This window comes from Clinocottus analis, unplaced genomic scaffold, assembly GCF_023055335.1.
Source record: "Clinocottus analis isolate CAN_PGR_092001 unplaced genomic scaffold, fCliAna1.0.p SCAF_1, whole genome shotgun sequence".
NCBI classification, from domain to species: Eukaryota; Metazoa; Chordata; class Actinopteri; order Perciformes; family Cottidae; genus Clinocottus; species Clinocottus analis.
In genome coordinates this window covers 21524102-21536828 of record NW_027175820.1, presented here as the reverse complement: position 1 = coordinate 21536828, position 12727 = coordinate 21524102, and the positions used below count along the sequence as shown (strand labels likewise).

At 44.0% G+C, this 12727-nt stretch overlaps 1 protein-coding gene across 1 annotated transcript in view; it reads right to left on the bottom strand.

Annotated features, from left to right (window-relative positions):
• Window positions 1-7924: 7924 nt before the first annotated feature.
• uacab (uveal autoantigen with coiled-coil domains and ankyrin repeats b) overlaps window positions 7925-12727 on the bottom strand; it is a 39210-nt gene continuing 34407 nt past the window's right edge. Inside the window, exons 17-19 of the mRNA XM_068571085.1 lie at window positions 12359-12511; window positions 11711-11776; window positions 7925-10716 (exon numbers count right to left, since the gene is read on the bottom strand). Of these exons, the coding sequence (XP_068427186.1) occupies window positions 10645-10716; window positions 11711-11776; window positions 12359-12511 (291 nt within the window). The 3' untranslated portion in view covers window positions 7925-10644. The remainder of the gene's footprint in view (window positions 10717-11710; window positions 11777-12358; window positions 12512-12727) is intronic.

Genomic DNA, 12727 nt, shown 5'->3' with positions numbered 1-12727 from the left:
GCTAAAAATACAAGCTAGTGTTCAGGTGCAGCGTTGTGAGAGACTGATGTTCATAAATCAGCCGGTAACTCCTTCAATCAGGTGTACTGAACCTCATCATCATCATCACTTTAACAAAAATACAATGTTTGCTGCCAGTGGATACAGACATTTAAATAGGGAAGACGTTTCTTTTCAGGGAATATTCTGCAGCAATTCTCAGTCCATCAGTGAGTGTGTTTACACTCCTCAGTGTAAACACACTCACTGTGTACACAATGAATACACGCTGCAACACAAACGGGAGACTTGGACACAAGTATTTCGTTAATGATCAGGTTTTAGTGTATGTAAACACTCGATAAGTAAAGAGACAATCTCTATTTGTCAATGCAAAGCAACACATTTCATCTCATATGTCAAACCACGGTGGACTTGAATCTCCTCCGTCTCTTTAAAAGTACGTTACGGATGACCTTAAAGTCCTTTCAAAGCCAGATCCTCAACACTCATGCGTCTCCACATCTATCCCCCCCAAAAAAGGGCTTGAAGTGGAGTTCCTCATTTCATGACTGACAGCGTCGAGAAATCTAGAACTTCAGTCAATCTCCCTTTCACCTTGACCAAAATACTCACTTCAAAAATATTTTGGAGGGGAAACGGAAAACTCTTAGAAGTTTTTTTGCAGCAGCAGCAGCTTTAACGGAACAGATTAAGGGGAATATAAAGTATCTGAGCAGGTGTGCCTGAAGTGAACCCACAGGCTTCTCTATTGTTGACCACTCTGACTCCAAAGAGCCCTCTGCTTTACAACCCCGAGCACATCGTAGTCCTTCCTTCTAGCTTCTGTGTATATAAAGTCATCTCTGGCATGTTAAAAAGTTGAATTTCACGCCCGTCTTAAGTAGAACTTACACACGAGTGACAATCGAACCAAATGGGTCAGACGGCAACAAACAAAAAGCAGATGCTGCTGCGTGGCGGAGAACGCCCGCTGGAAGGGCTTTTTATCGCTCGAGTACCAGATGTTTACATTTGATCTTCTCGGCAAGCAGCAGTTCACCGTCCCAGAGAGAGCACGCTGGTATTAATAGGTCCGAATGGTGTGTGTGTGTGTGTGTGAGATGTATAAGTGGGTCAGCGATGTGGTTCCAGGGTCGCGCTGGTGGATCAGCAGGCGGACTCAGAGGTGTGTTTGCACATTTCTGGCAAGGGTGTCCATCCGAATGGCTTTGACCTCTCAGGTCAAATTCAATATTTGTTGTACGGATGATTTATAAATATTTCCCTTTGGTCTCGCCAAGGGCAAGATATCTTGCCAAGGGAACGCTCTCTCTGAAGTAAAGCCAAGAAAGTCAGTTTTTGTGGGAGAAAAAGAAACACACACACTCTCTACTCTCTCGCTCTTTCTCACACACACACAAGCACACACACACACACACACACACACCTCTGCAGCTTGTCAAAGCCAAATAACCCTGATCAGGTGAACAGGAGCACTCCCCATGAGATTAAAAACTGGGATGCCGGAAACGTCCAATCACTGTGAATTTGCGTCAAAGACACAAAGAGGCAGCCATCGCCCAACACGGCTGAGATCACAGAGAGGCAAACGCTTTGACACGCCGACCATCTGAAGACGACACTCCGTGTTTCAACCTGCGTCTAATGAGGAGGAGAGGAAGAAAAAGGGCTGCAATTAGATAGTGACTGCACATCAGGTGAGGACGTCAGGATGAGCGAGTGAGGGGAGGAGTCTGTTCTGCCTGGATGTCAGAAGGTTAGACTCTGTGATTAAAAACAGGATGCCACTCACGTCATGTTGATGGAGAACATCACAACATCCAGTTAGGTAACTCTTACAGAAAAGGAGAAAAGCTGGTTCTCATATTCGGTTGACTACTGCAGGTGCAGAATCACCAAGAAAAACATGATGTTTTTGGACTAATTTTATGTAAACAAAGACAAAAGGGGATGCACATCATGGAAAAATGTATCATAAACAGAAAATAAAAGACACTTCCCAGCTTGAATCAAATAAGAGTCAGACACAGATCTATAACTAAAGTACAAGTAACAGTATAAAAACACTCAAGTAAAAAGTAATTATTAAAATTCTTACATTGGCAAAAGTATGTAAGTACCAGCTGCAAAATGTACTTTAGGTATCAAAAGTACTCATTGTTACAACCTGAGACGCCTACAATAGTCACGAATAAAGGCAAAGTTACAAAGGAATCATTTAATGTGTTTTTATAAAGCCATCCAAAGTGGACTTGTGAGAAAGTGATGCCCAGCATATTTCTGTTGATTACTGATGTTAATTTCAAATACTTTATAAATCAGATCTATAACTCTGCATTGTGTTTTATATATGGGTTGCATGTCAAATCTTAATCTGCAAAGCAACAAAACTGTCAAATAGCCGCAGTGAAGTCTAATTTAATGGAGCAAAAGTATGAAGTAACCTATCATGGACATATTTATGGCAAGTACCTGAGGTACCTACCATACGGATGAGGGCTTAGTATTTTTTAGGAACATGCTTTGAACTTGATCAATTCCAATCAAAACTTGGCTTTCCCTTCAACTTTTACAGCAGATGATTTAAACATTTATTTGGCAAAATCTTCCCCGGAGAGTTCTTGATTCTGAGCCATGTCGACTAAAGATTACCAAATGTGGAAGAAAGGAGGGAAAAAATGAATACAGATGTGTCCGTTTTTACAGCCTGTTTACATCTTGTGAACTCCTGCCCGAAGAAAAGAGTTTCCTTTTATGTGTCTAATGAGATGGTGTGACAATATAGCCGCGTGTACCTCGTTCAGCTCGGTACCACCGGCTCCGTCCTATGAAGTTGATCTGAAGTCCGACTGAGTTAATATCTACGATCCGCGATAACTCAGCAACCGAAGCCGCGGCCGAGAGGCGGGAGAGAGGCTTTGAGCGTTTGACCTTTTGACCTCCTCGCTACTGAAATCCCAGCTCTGTTGAGGAAATGAACCCCCTGAACCACTTTATCATCATCAGGCCACTACAAAGCAAAGCCGAGGGCTAATTCACGTCGTGGCAAGAGGCTGCAAATTAGGCAAAGCGTTGGACGCTCTAAATGAGTCTGTTGAGTCAGTTCAAGAACACTGGACTGCTTGCGAATCCTTTAAAACACGAGTCATCTGTTTAAGTGATGTATGAGGAAAAAGGTCATTTTTTTTATTCTGGTATTTTCTTTTTAAAGTACTTACTGTAGTTCTTTGAGACCACTCATGCGCTTTCTTCTGAGAGTTTGATATGAAAATTGATCACTTATATCTGCGTTTAGTACAAAACTGAAGCCAAGAGCGGTCTGACGTCCAGCTGTTGCAAAGAAGTAGTTCAGTATGAAACCGAAACACCGCAACATGCCGGATTAAACCAACAATACACTGTGTGTTGTAGTAAGTGGTTTCAGAGCCAGGCGAGAAGTTTCTCCGTGTTTGCTAAGATAACTTTATTAGAGGAAGTGAGAAAGTGTTCCTTCTCCTCAATACGCCCACTGTGCACCTTTTGAACATTTAAAGTAATAGTTTGACACCTTGGGAATTATGCTCAAGTGCTTTATCAAAAGTCTGTCAAGAACATCAATGGGTGTGTTTGCAGGTAGGTAGGTTGGTAATATTTGTAATTCAAGAAAGAAATATTCCAAAAATATAATACAATAAGGAAACAATGTGAATAGATTATGTTTTATATTAGTTATATTTGTAAGGTTAAGAGGTGATTTTTTTCATTAATATTGTCGGTTATTGGTTAATTATCAGTTATGGAGGGTCAGGGAAAAACATTATGAAAATACTAGCATCCCTAGTATTCTAACTTTGCAAGAAAGAACGCCACTCGTCACACCCACTGTGCTCCTTTTGCTATTATTAAAGTAAAAGTTTGACATAAGGAGACAGGCATATTAGCGTTCTTATTGAGAGGTACAGCTGGAGCTTCTCCCAAATAGAGCACTGCTGCAGAACATCAAATCCCCCCCACCCCTCCATTGTCTGTCTCCGTCACTATCTTAAGCCGGAGTAATGTGTAACAGTTAGTCCTCGCTGCATCACTGAGCCACCCTTCGTGTCAGCGGTCTGTTTCGGCTGAACTGGCAACCCAGCCAACATGCCATCCCAAGATACCACAGCTGAAACTGGAGCGGCTCCCAAACGCCAACATCAAATCAACGTCAAGTCCTCCAGACTCACAGCTTTTCATCCCTCCGTCATCATGGAATCAAACACAGCCTTTTCCAACCGCACTAACAAGCTCAAGCTCACACCCTCGGGCCTAACCCAACGTCTTTAAGATGATTGAAGCAGCCAGAGGTAGCCTCAGCCATGTTTCCAAGCACCAAGCAACCCCAAAAGCCTTATCCCATTAAACCACATACACCATCTCATGTGTTACGCCACGAGCAGACATGCAAAACTGGGGCTATTTTCCGTTTGAGAGGGAGGGATTATTGTGAAAGAAGTGGTGGGAAGGATGACAGTCGGGGAGGGAGAGGGAGATGTGGCGGTTTTGGGCCGCATCTGTTTCTTGCTAAGTCAATGAAGGGAGGAAGAAAAGCTGAGCAGATACTCTAAGCATTAGTGGTTAACCAACTACTAATGAGGGGAAAAAGAAAAACATTGAACTCAGATGAAACCATTTAGCTTACAGTGGTGCGCAATGTCCTTACCGGGTTTCAGGGAAAGATGGCCGACACTCATGTAAGCCTCATGTGTAATAACCAAAGGGATGACAAAACAAAACAAAAAGTGCAGATTGGGCCTGTTTCTAATCGATCTGTGCCCGTGTTTTAAAACCATCCTCTGAGAACTGGGATCTGTTTAACGTATGTATCCCCATACATGCACTTCCACACCTTTGATACAGCAAATGTCCGGGGCACTCGGCTCTGGTGTAGCCTCGGCATGTAAAGCTTGATCCTCCTGCCAGGGTTTGAGGCTTGAGGGTTTTTTCATTCCTCTGATCGCCTCTCCTCCCTCATCTACCCCCACTGCCTTCCCCTCTCCGAGCTCTGGAATAAATCCTGGGAAATGAGAGGGCCTCCTGCCCCCTCGCTGCTACTCATTCCCAGGTGTGCAAACCCCAGGTCAACCCAGGATCAGACAGTTACGCTGCCAAAACGTTGGAGGGAGGAATAATAAATGACGGCGGATAAAGAGTTCAGGGGGATGTGAGGAGAGGAGCGAGACGAAAGGTGAGGAGTGGAGGGGAGAGAAAGAAACGAGATGAAATACAGGAAAGAGGAGGAAGAGACAGCGCTTGCTTTTTGGGAATGTGAGCCATGCTGAAACCATTCGGCTCAAATCAGCACCATGTGTCCTCCAGAGCCTTATTATCCCATAAATGAACTTTATTGAGGCAACAAAGTGCTTCGGAGCTCTGCAAAAACATTAAAGGGGCCTCGCCTGTCTCGGCCCGGAGCCAAGAGTGGTTCAATTCCTCAGGGGACTAATGAAAAAAAGAGAGGGGGCCCCCGGCCTCGTGTTCGCTGCCCCCAGTGAAGCCTGGCGAGCTGGCCGGCCAGCACCGCCTGAGTAATGGCCTATTAGTGACAGAGAAATAGTTAGCAATTACTCCAGGGAGACAAATATGGCACAGACCTCTTGACTGACCTGACCTGTGGAATTAACCAGGAAGGAAGGATGACAGACAACAGGTAAAACAGCAGGAAGGAAGGAGGCAGTGGGGAGGAGGCAAGGAAAATAGAGGAAATGACAGCGAGGCTGAACAACTGGGGAAAGAGGCATCTGCGTCCTTTTTCTCTGGTCGTTTGATTACTTGCATATTTCGGGGGAGATTTTGCACCACTGGATATCAATTTTCGGTCCATAAACGTTTCAGTAAATAAAAGTTGCCTAAGTCATCACAAACACAGAAACTCTAAGACAGATAGTACTCCAGCATAAGAGTACTGTTTTGGTTAAAAAAACAAACATTAAAAACCGCCATCTACAGGGCGCCGTGTGCACGGTACTTCATACTGTACATCAGTCTGTTTCCAGGTGATGAGGAGAACTCCCACATGTGCGGGAATGAAGCCTTTTGTGGATCCAGAGGGAGCGATAAAAGTACAACAAATAGTCTCACAGGATGACACGTGCGGCAGCGTCGGTGCAGGCCGAAGAAGATGAAACAAAACCTGGAGGAGTGGAGTCAAAAAAGATGGCGGTCACATGAGCTGAACAAGCACACAGGTCTCAGACAGAAATGTCGTGCGGTCGAGCTGTATTGTGGGTAAAAAAAGATGATATTTCTGTTGGTGCGCAGATGTTTAATCCTCCTGTCCATCATGAGTCAGCCGGAGTGGCAACAGAGGAACCGAGCAGGTTAATCGGGCCGCGCAGGAGAGAACGAGTGAGGACGAACGCACAGGTGAGACGAGTGAGACCGCTGCGTCACGCGTCAGGCGCTCGAACAATAAGTTGTCACAACACAACTCCCCCGTCAGACACGAGAAGGCCGGCCCCTCGGTTCCTGCACGGGGGGAAACGATGCGGAGCGGCTCCTCCGAGGGCAGCAGAGGTGGCAGACTCCTGTGAGATAACAAACGTTCGTGACAGCTCAAAGCGCTGGAAGCAGACACGTGGGCGTGCGTCTGATGTGTGCATATAACCAAGCAACCTGCTTCCTCCGCCAGTCTACCGCTCACGAGGCGTGCGGTGGACAACCGGGGCTCATTCCAACAGAAATAAAAGTCTCTGATCCTTCGCGGGATGACGAATATTTAGAAAGATGGATTCTTTGTGGCCGGGAAAGGGGTTACGATGGTAAACCGAGCGGCCGCAAGTGGATGTATGGGACTGATTAGAACCTTGGAAATGAGATTAAAGAGAGATCTGCTAACATATTGAATTGTATTTGCCATAATTGCTGAGAACAGCTTATTTAGTGCAGACCGCAAAAAAAAAGGGGAATCATAAAGCCAGGAGGAGGAGGAGGGCCGCCACTTGAAACCAGCAAGCTTTACTCAAAGAAATCAAACCCAGGACATGTCTTGTTTCAATTAGGAGGGTGAGAGGAGGAGGGGGGGGGGATGTTGCGTTTATATGAACAGAGGATGAGATGAGGGATGGATTAGCGCTTGTTCAGAAAGTTCAGCTTGAAGCTTGTAGGAATGATTTATATTCTTTGGGGGCGGGGTGGGATCGAGGGGTCGGGGGGGGTATTACTAAGCTCGCTTATTTTTAGGCCAATTCGACGGTACTTTAAATGGAGCGTCCCCCCCTGTGCATGCCGTGAACACATCTGAAATGAGATAACTGAAATAGCCTTGGCCTCCGTTCGCAGCATTCCGTCGAAAAAAAAAGAAGAGATTTAATGAAAAATAAATCTTGTGAAGAGAAAAGGAAAAAAAAAAAAAACAGACAAATAAATAGAAGGGACCGAGGATAAAAGTGAGCGCCGTGTGCCAAAAGAGCTACTCGCTCTCATTCCTGGGTTGATTGTACTTAAAGTGAAACCACATGAACTGAGCCGTTTCCACAAGGGAAGTAAGCGTGTGTGGAGCTAAAAGCTCTCATGTACGGACCGCCCGAAAGCCCCCAGACGCTCGGTGTTTCTGTGTAACATTAAACATTCATGACTAAATGAGCAACGATGAGTATCAAAGTGCAGGACAAACAAAACGCCGCTAATTTGCTTCATTGGTGTCGTTTGATCCGATTTGATTGACAGTTGTCTGGCAATAAAGGAAAAAGGAGCTACCTTTGAAGGTATTTGGTCATAAACCAAAATATTGGATATATTGAAAGTTTGACCAGAAGATGGCGCAACATGAAAAGTCGGTGGATCACCAAAGTCATTAAAATACTTCATCTGGAAACTATAAATGTACAACAGTGTAATATGTTGACGTATCCAATAGTTGTTGAGGTTTTTACGTCCGGAAACACAGAAACATTGGACACAAATGTGGTTTTCTATGTTAGGCACTTTTATTGATTTTGTATCACTGAGTCACAAACACAAAGATTATTGTCAAAGACAAAGACTGGTACACAGTAACATCGTTTAGAGATTCAACTGGATTCAATTGACAGTCTATGTTAACAGTCGATGGAAGAAGTAAGTAATGATTCAGAACATCTGCGTGACTAAATGCGAGAGGCGTTTACTAAACTGTTCCTGTAGGTTTTTGGCCAAAATATAAAAAAAACAGAGAGCGAGAATTTTAACTTGGTAAAGCTGGAAGGTAAAGACAGAAGTGCTTCAAAGAAATAACCGGTACGGAGGTTTGTTTATGCACATAAATAAAAAGGATCCATCGGCTTTATTCGGATCACGCCACAGTAAATGTTACCCTGAACGCTCTACTTCCAGACCTGCTGAATATCAGAATTGTCACACTGTAGTACGGTAATTAAAAGTACAAAGCTATGAAAAATATAATCAGTGTAAAGGCATAAGAGACTCGCTCAGCAATCACAACACCACTACACGACAGCGTCAAGAGTCACAAAGAGCTGGCTCAGGGGCACGCAGCCTCTCCGTCGGGGTTTTTACGTCAAGTCAAGCTTCAACTGGGACGTTTGGGTGTAGGATAAATGTAGTAAGGCAAAGCAATAGCTATTTTAGTGCTGCATTCACATTTCATATTCTCTCAGTTGTCCGTGAGATTCAAGAAACACATTTTGCAGCTTCGAAAGAGCAGCGGCTGCATCCCCCTGGGCCACACTGATTATTACAACTTCTAACAACTTGGCCTGCCAAGTCTCTCCACTAGAGGACACTCTGGGTTCAACAAAAAGGACGACGTGCCACTGCAAACTGACGGGACACGAGCGGGAGATCTCCACTCCCTCCACGACTCAAATCCAGCACAAACCATGTCCAGACTGAAAGCTGCGAGAGAGTGACATGACATCACTAAATCTGTCGTTACGTTAATATTGACCGGATTGCAAAACTAAAATGGTGAATACAGGTTTGGATTTATTGCCCCTCTTGAGGTCTTTGGATTATTTGGAAATCACAAGTGCTGGTTTGGACCTCCAGGAGACGATAACCGCGCCACAGAATGAGTGAAGAGAGACTCGAAAGTCTCGAGAAAGTAGCCAACGTGAACAAATCAAAAAGGACAGGTTCACAATTCTGCCAAGGTGTGCATTAAAAAAAAGTTATTGGATGCCGTTATCGATCCTTCTGTCCGTACCGCATAAGGCGTCCTGATGAAACTGTAAATCCACCGTCCTCTTTCTGTGAGACACTTCGTCAAATCATGTGGGCAACTTCCTATTTTAGAGCAAAACGTACTTATTCTTTAGCGACCAAGAGGGAGTTTTAAAACAAAAAAAAAGACAGCAGCACACTAGCTATGAATATTTATGGAGATGAAGCCTCATATTAACAATGGTTCAACTTTGAAATGTATTTGTGCACAGAGCCTCCATCTCTTACAGTTTAATGAAGAAATCATTTCACTGCCAGTCAGATTACAGCGACCAAGAACTCCTGATATCCATCCTGTGTGAGCAGGCGAGTATTGACTGAAAGGACGGGTTCACACGTTTTTAAAGAGATCTTTTAGTATCCAGTATGAGCAGGAGGAATAATTTCAGACTTGTGAAACTCCCCTTTCAAAAAAGGCACAATGAGTAGAATTTGTCGCTTGCTAGCAGAAGGCAGGGTTCCTGCAGACAGACACACTTCAAGCGCATCATAAGTGACTCATTCTGCCTTTAAAAGGTCCAATTGAAAAAAAAACATTGTGAACGTATCCCTCAAATTCTAGCAAACACGTCCAACGCGAGAACCAAACCGCGTGAGAGCCGAGTGTCAGGTGGGAATGTGGAAAGTGGTCTTTGTGTTTGTGTTGGTGTCCGTTTTGCATTTTGGCTGAGCGCGTCAAGAGTGTGTAATCTTAAGAAAGCGTCCATGTCGAATAACTCCACATATCGTCGTTAAAGCTGCAGAACGACGCCCCCACCCCCCCCTCCACTGTTTGCGTCGTCGTGCACAACCGATCCACTGAAATGTACGTAATCTCATTTTCACAAACCGCTCTGTGAGAGGAAGTGAAAAATGTTCCTGCATGTTCGTCAAAAGGATTTCACAGTAACGTGTAGGTGTCACGATTCTAATTCTAGATCAAAAAGTGATTGAAATACATTTTTTGCGATTCCGACCGTCGAAATCAAAAGCAGGATCGACGATTCTCAGTAGAATTTTTTCCTCAGCCCCCAAACCCCCACAAAAAAAAAAACACTTGAAAGAGGACGCAGCGTGACATACCTTTGTAGGCGAGATGACAGAAAAAAACAAGAAAACTGTAAAAACACAAACCCCTATTTCACAGGTCAGTTTGAAATTGATACAATAACCGTTAAGTAAAGTTTTGAAGTCGCAAGTTGAAATAATTTGTGTCTTATTCTACGGTTATTCACTTTTACCCACAACATTGATGTGAGCCAAAGTGAAGCCATACTTAAAAAAACAAAAAAAAAAGCCTGTTTTTTGGAAATTTTGCCAAATGACAAACACACACACACACACACACACACTCTCACACACACACTCACACAAACACGCACACAGGGCACCCACAGGGGCCACGGCAGGTGAACTCAGCAGGAGGAGATGTGAAAATGGTGGATTTGAGTCAGCAGGCAGCGTTTGTTTCCGTCGGCGGACGCTTCAACACACAAACTCCTGCCTCATGCGGATGATCTGCAGCAAGGCGGCCTGCACGTCCTCGTCCATGTGGCCCTGCCAGAGAAACCAGCTTCAGTTAATCCGTTCACACGTCTCGCTAGAAGCTCGTCACTCGCTCGCTCGCATACCGAATCATTCTGCTGACACTGCACTTACACCTTTCGTACGTGTGAACATGCTTTCTTGTTTTGATGAGTGATTTCGCAGACGGCTGCCACTGGACTCAACGTCACGTGTCACCGTCAAACCGTCTGCGAGGGCCGCCGCGACTACGAATACTCGGCAGGCTTTCACACATTTTTCCCGCAGCGTAAACACACGAGGTAGCGTCTCTTCGCTCGGACGGTGACGGAGTGCCGAAAGCTGACTGATCGCGATTTAACGAAAGCGAAACCGCGAATCAATAAAAACGGATTTTATGCCGTCTTTCACTGCTCGTCTGCAGATCATTCCGTGATTGCGGTGGTCGTTTATTGTTTTCATGTGAGCTGCCAGTGGTGTCGAACGAGCAGTCGGGGATTGTTTTCCGCTTCTCTAAAAATGTGGACTGCGTTCCAGCTCGAGCCGTTCGGCAGCTGTTGCGACAGCTCCCGAATTCTGTCCATTGCTTTCTTTTTTGCTCTACGGAGTGTAGAGTTAAAACATCTGTGACGTTTAGTGATCAAAATCAAGAAAAGTGTTGCTGCTTACGGCTTTTAGCCAAATTCAACGATGTATGTAACTGTATCATAAAATAATACATTCATTTGTATAAGGGTGAATATGTATGTTCATATGTGTATGTATACACATGTATACCCTTATGTATTTATTATGTGTACCTTTTCTTTATATTCTTATCTAGAAAATCAATAAAAATGTGATCACAAAAGAAAAGTGTCGCTGGGGAATGACCAAGGATCGACACTCGTGTCCTTGAAGGCTAAAGGCTCACTGCATCGCTCCGCCTTTTATGCAATTAAGAGTTTTGATAAAAAGGATTAATCTCTTCTCAGAAACGTAGTTGCTGTCCTCAAGCGGCTGCAGGAGATCCATGAGAGCAACGTACCTGTGCTGCACTGAGGAGATGAGTCCGATAAATGGAAACCACCTCTCTGTGTTGCCTCTCAGCATCCTGATGGCGCAGAAGAGAAAAGCATTCAGGGGTTTTTCGACATCTAAATGTTACAGTTGGTTGTGTTTTGCAGAGACGTTTGTGATGATGTTAAATTTGTATTTTAATGTCTATTCATCCAGTAGAGGAGGAACAAGCTTACCTCAATTTATCTTGAGTGCAATTTAAATCTGTAATTTCATTGCTATTTCACTTCCATTTATTCTTGTATTAATTGGATCATTTGTCTTGAATCCTAACTGCATTATTTGTTATTAAAGTTTCTAATTTGTGTTCCTTGGTGCCAATTATTTTTCCACTCTGCTATATTGTAAATTAGGTCTGTGTAAAATCACTTAACATAGTTTCCATGTTTTATTCTAAACACAAATACAGAGAACATAACTAAATATTGCAGTACAAACAATAAAATATAAGTAATTATCTTGAGGAAAGTGTTTTTTAAACCATCAGTATAAAATGTATTTAAACAAAGACGATGCGTTGATGCGTTTTCCAACAAAAAGACAGTTTCTGTGCAGTGAACGTAACGCAAAAGCAGAATAAACACACGATGATGTCATCCCCTGCGTGTCCACTCACAGCCAGCTGTTGCTGGAGGCTCTTGATCTGTCCGTGGAGCGTGTCCATGTGCTGCGTCTGTCTCTTATTGGGCGCGTTGCTGGCGTATGCCAGCTGGGACAGACCGTTTAGTGCCTGCTTCAATCGCTCAACATCTGTCAGCAACTCTGTGATCTGACACACACACACACACACACACACACACACACACACACACACACACACACACACACACACACACACACACACACACACACACACACACACACACACACACACACACACACACACACACACACACACACACACACACGTTAATGTTCATCCATTTATCATAACTTTATCAGCCAGGAACAGGAGAATAATTCCTAGACAAATCTGATTCTTTTA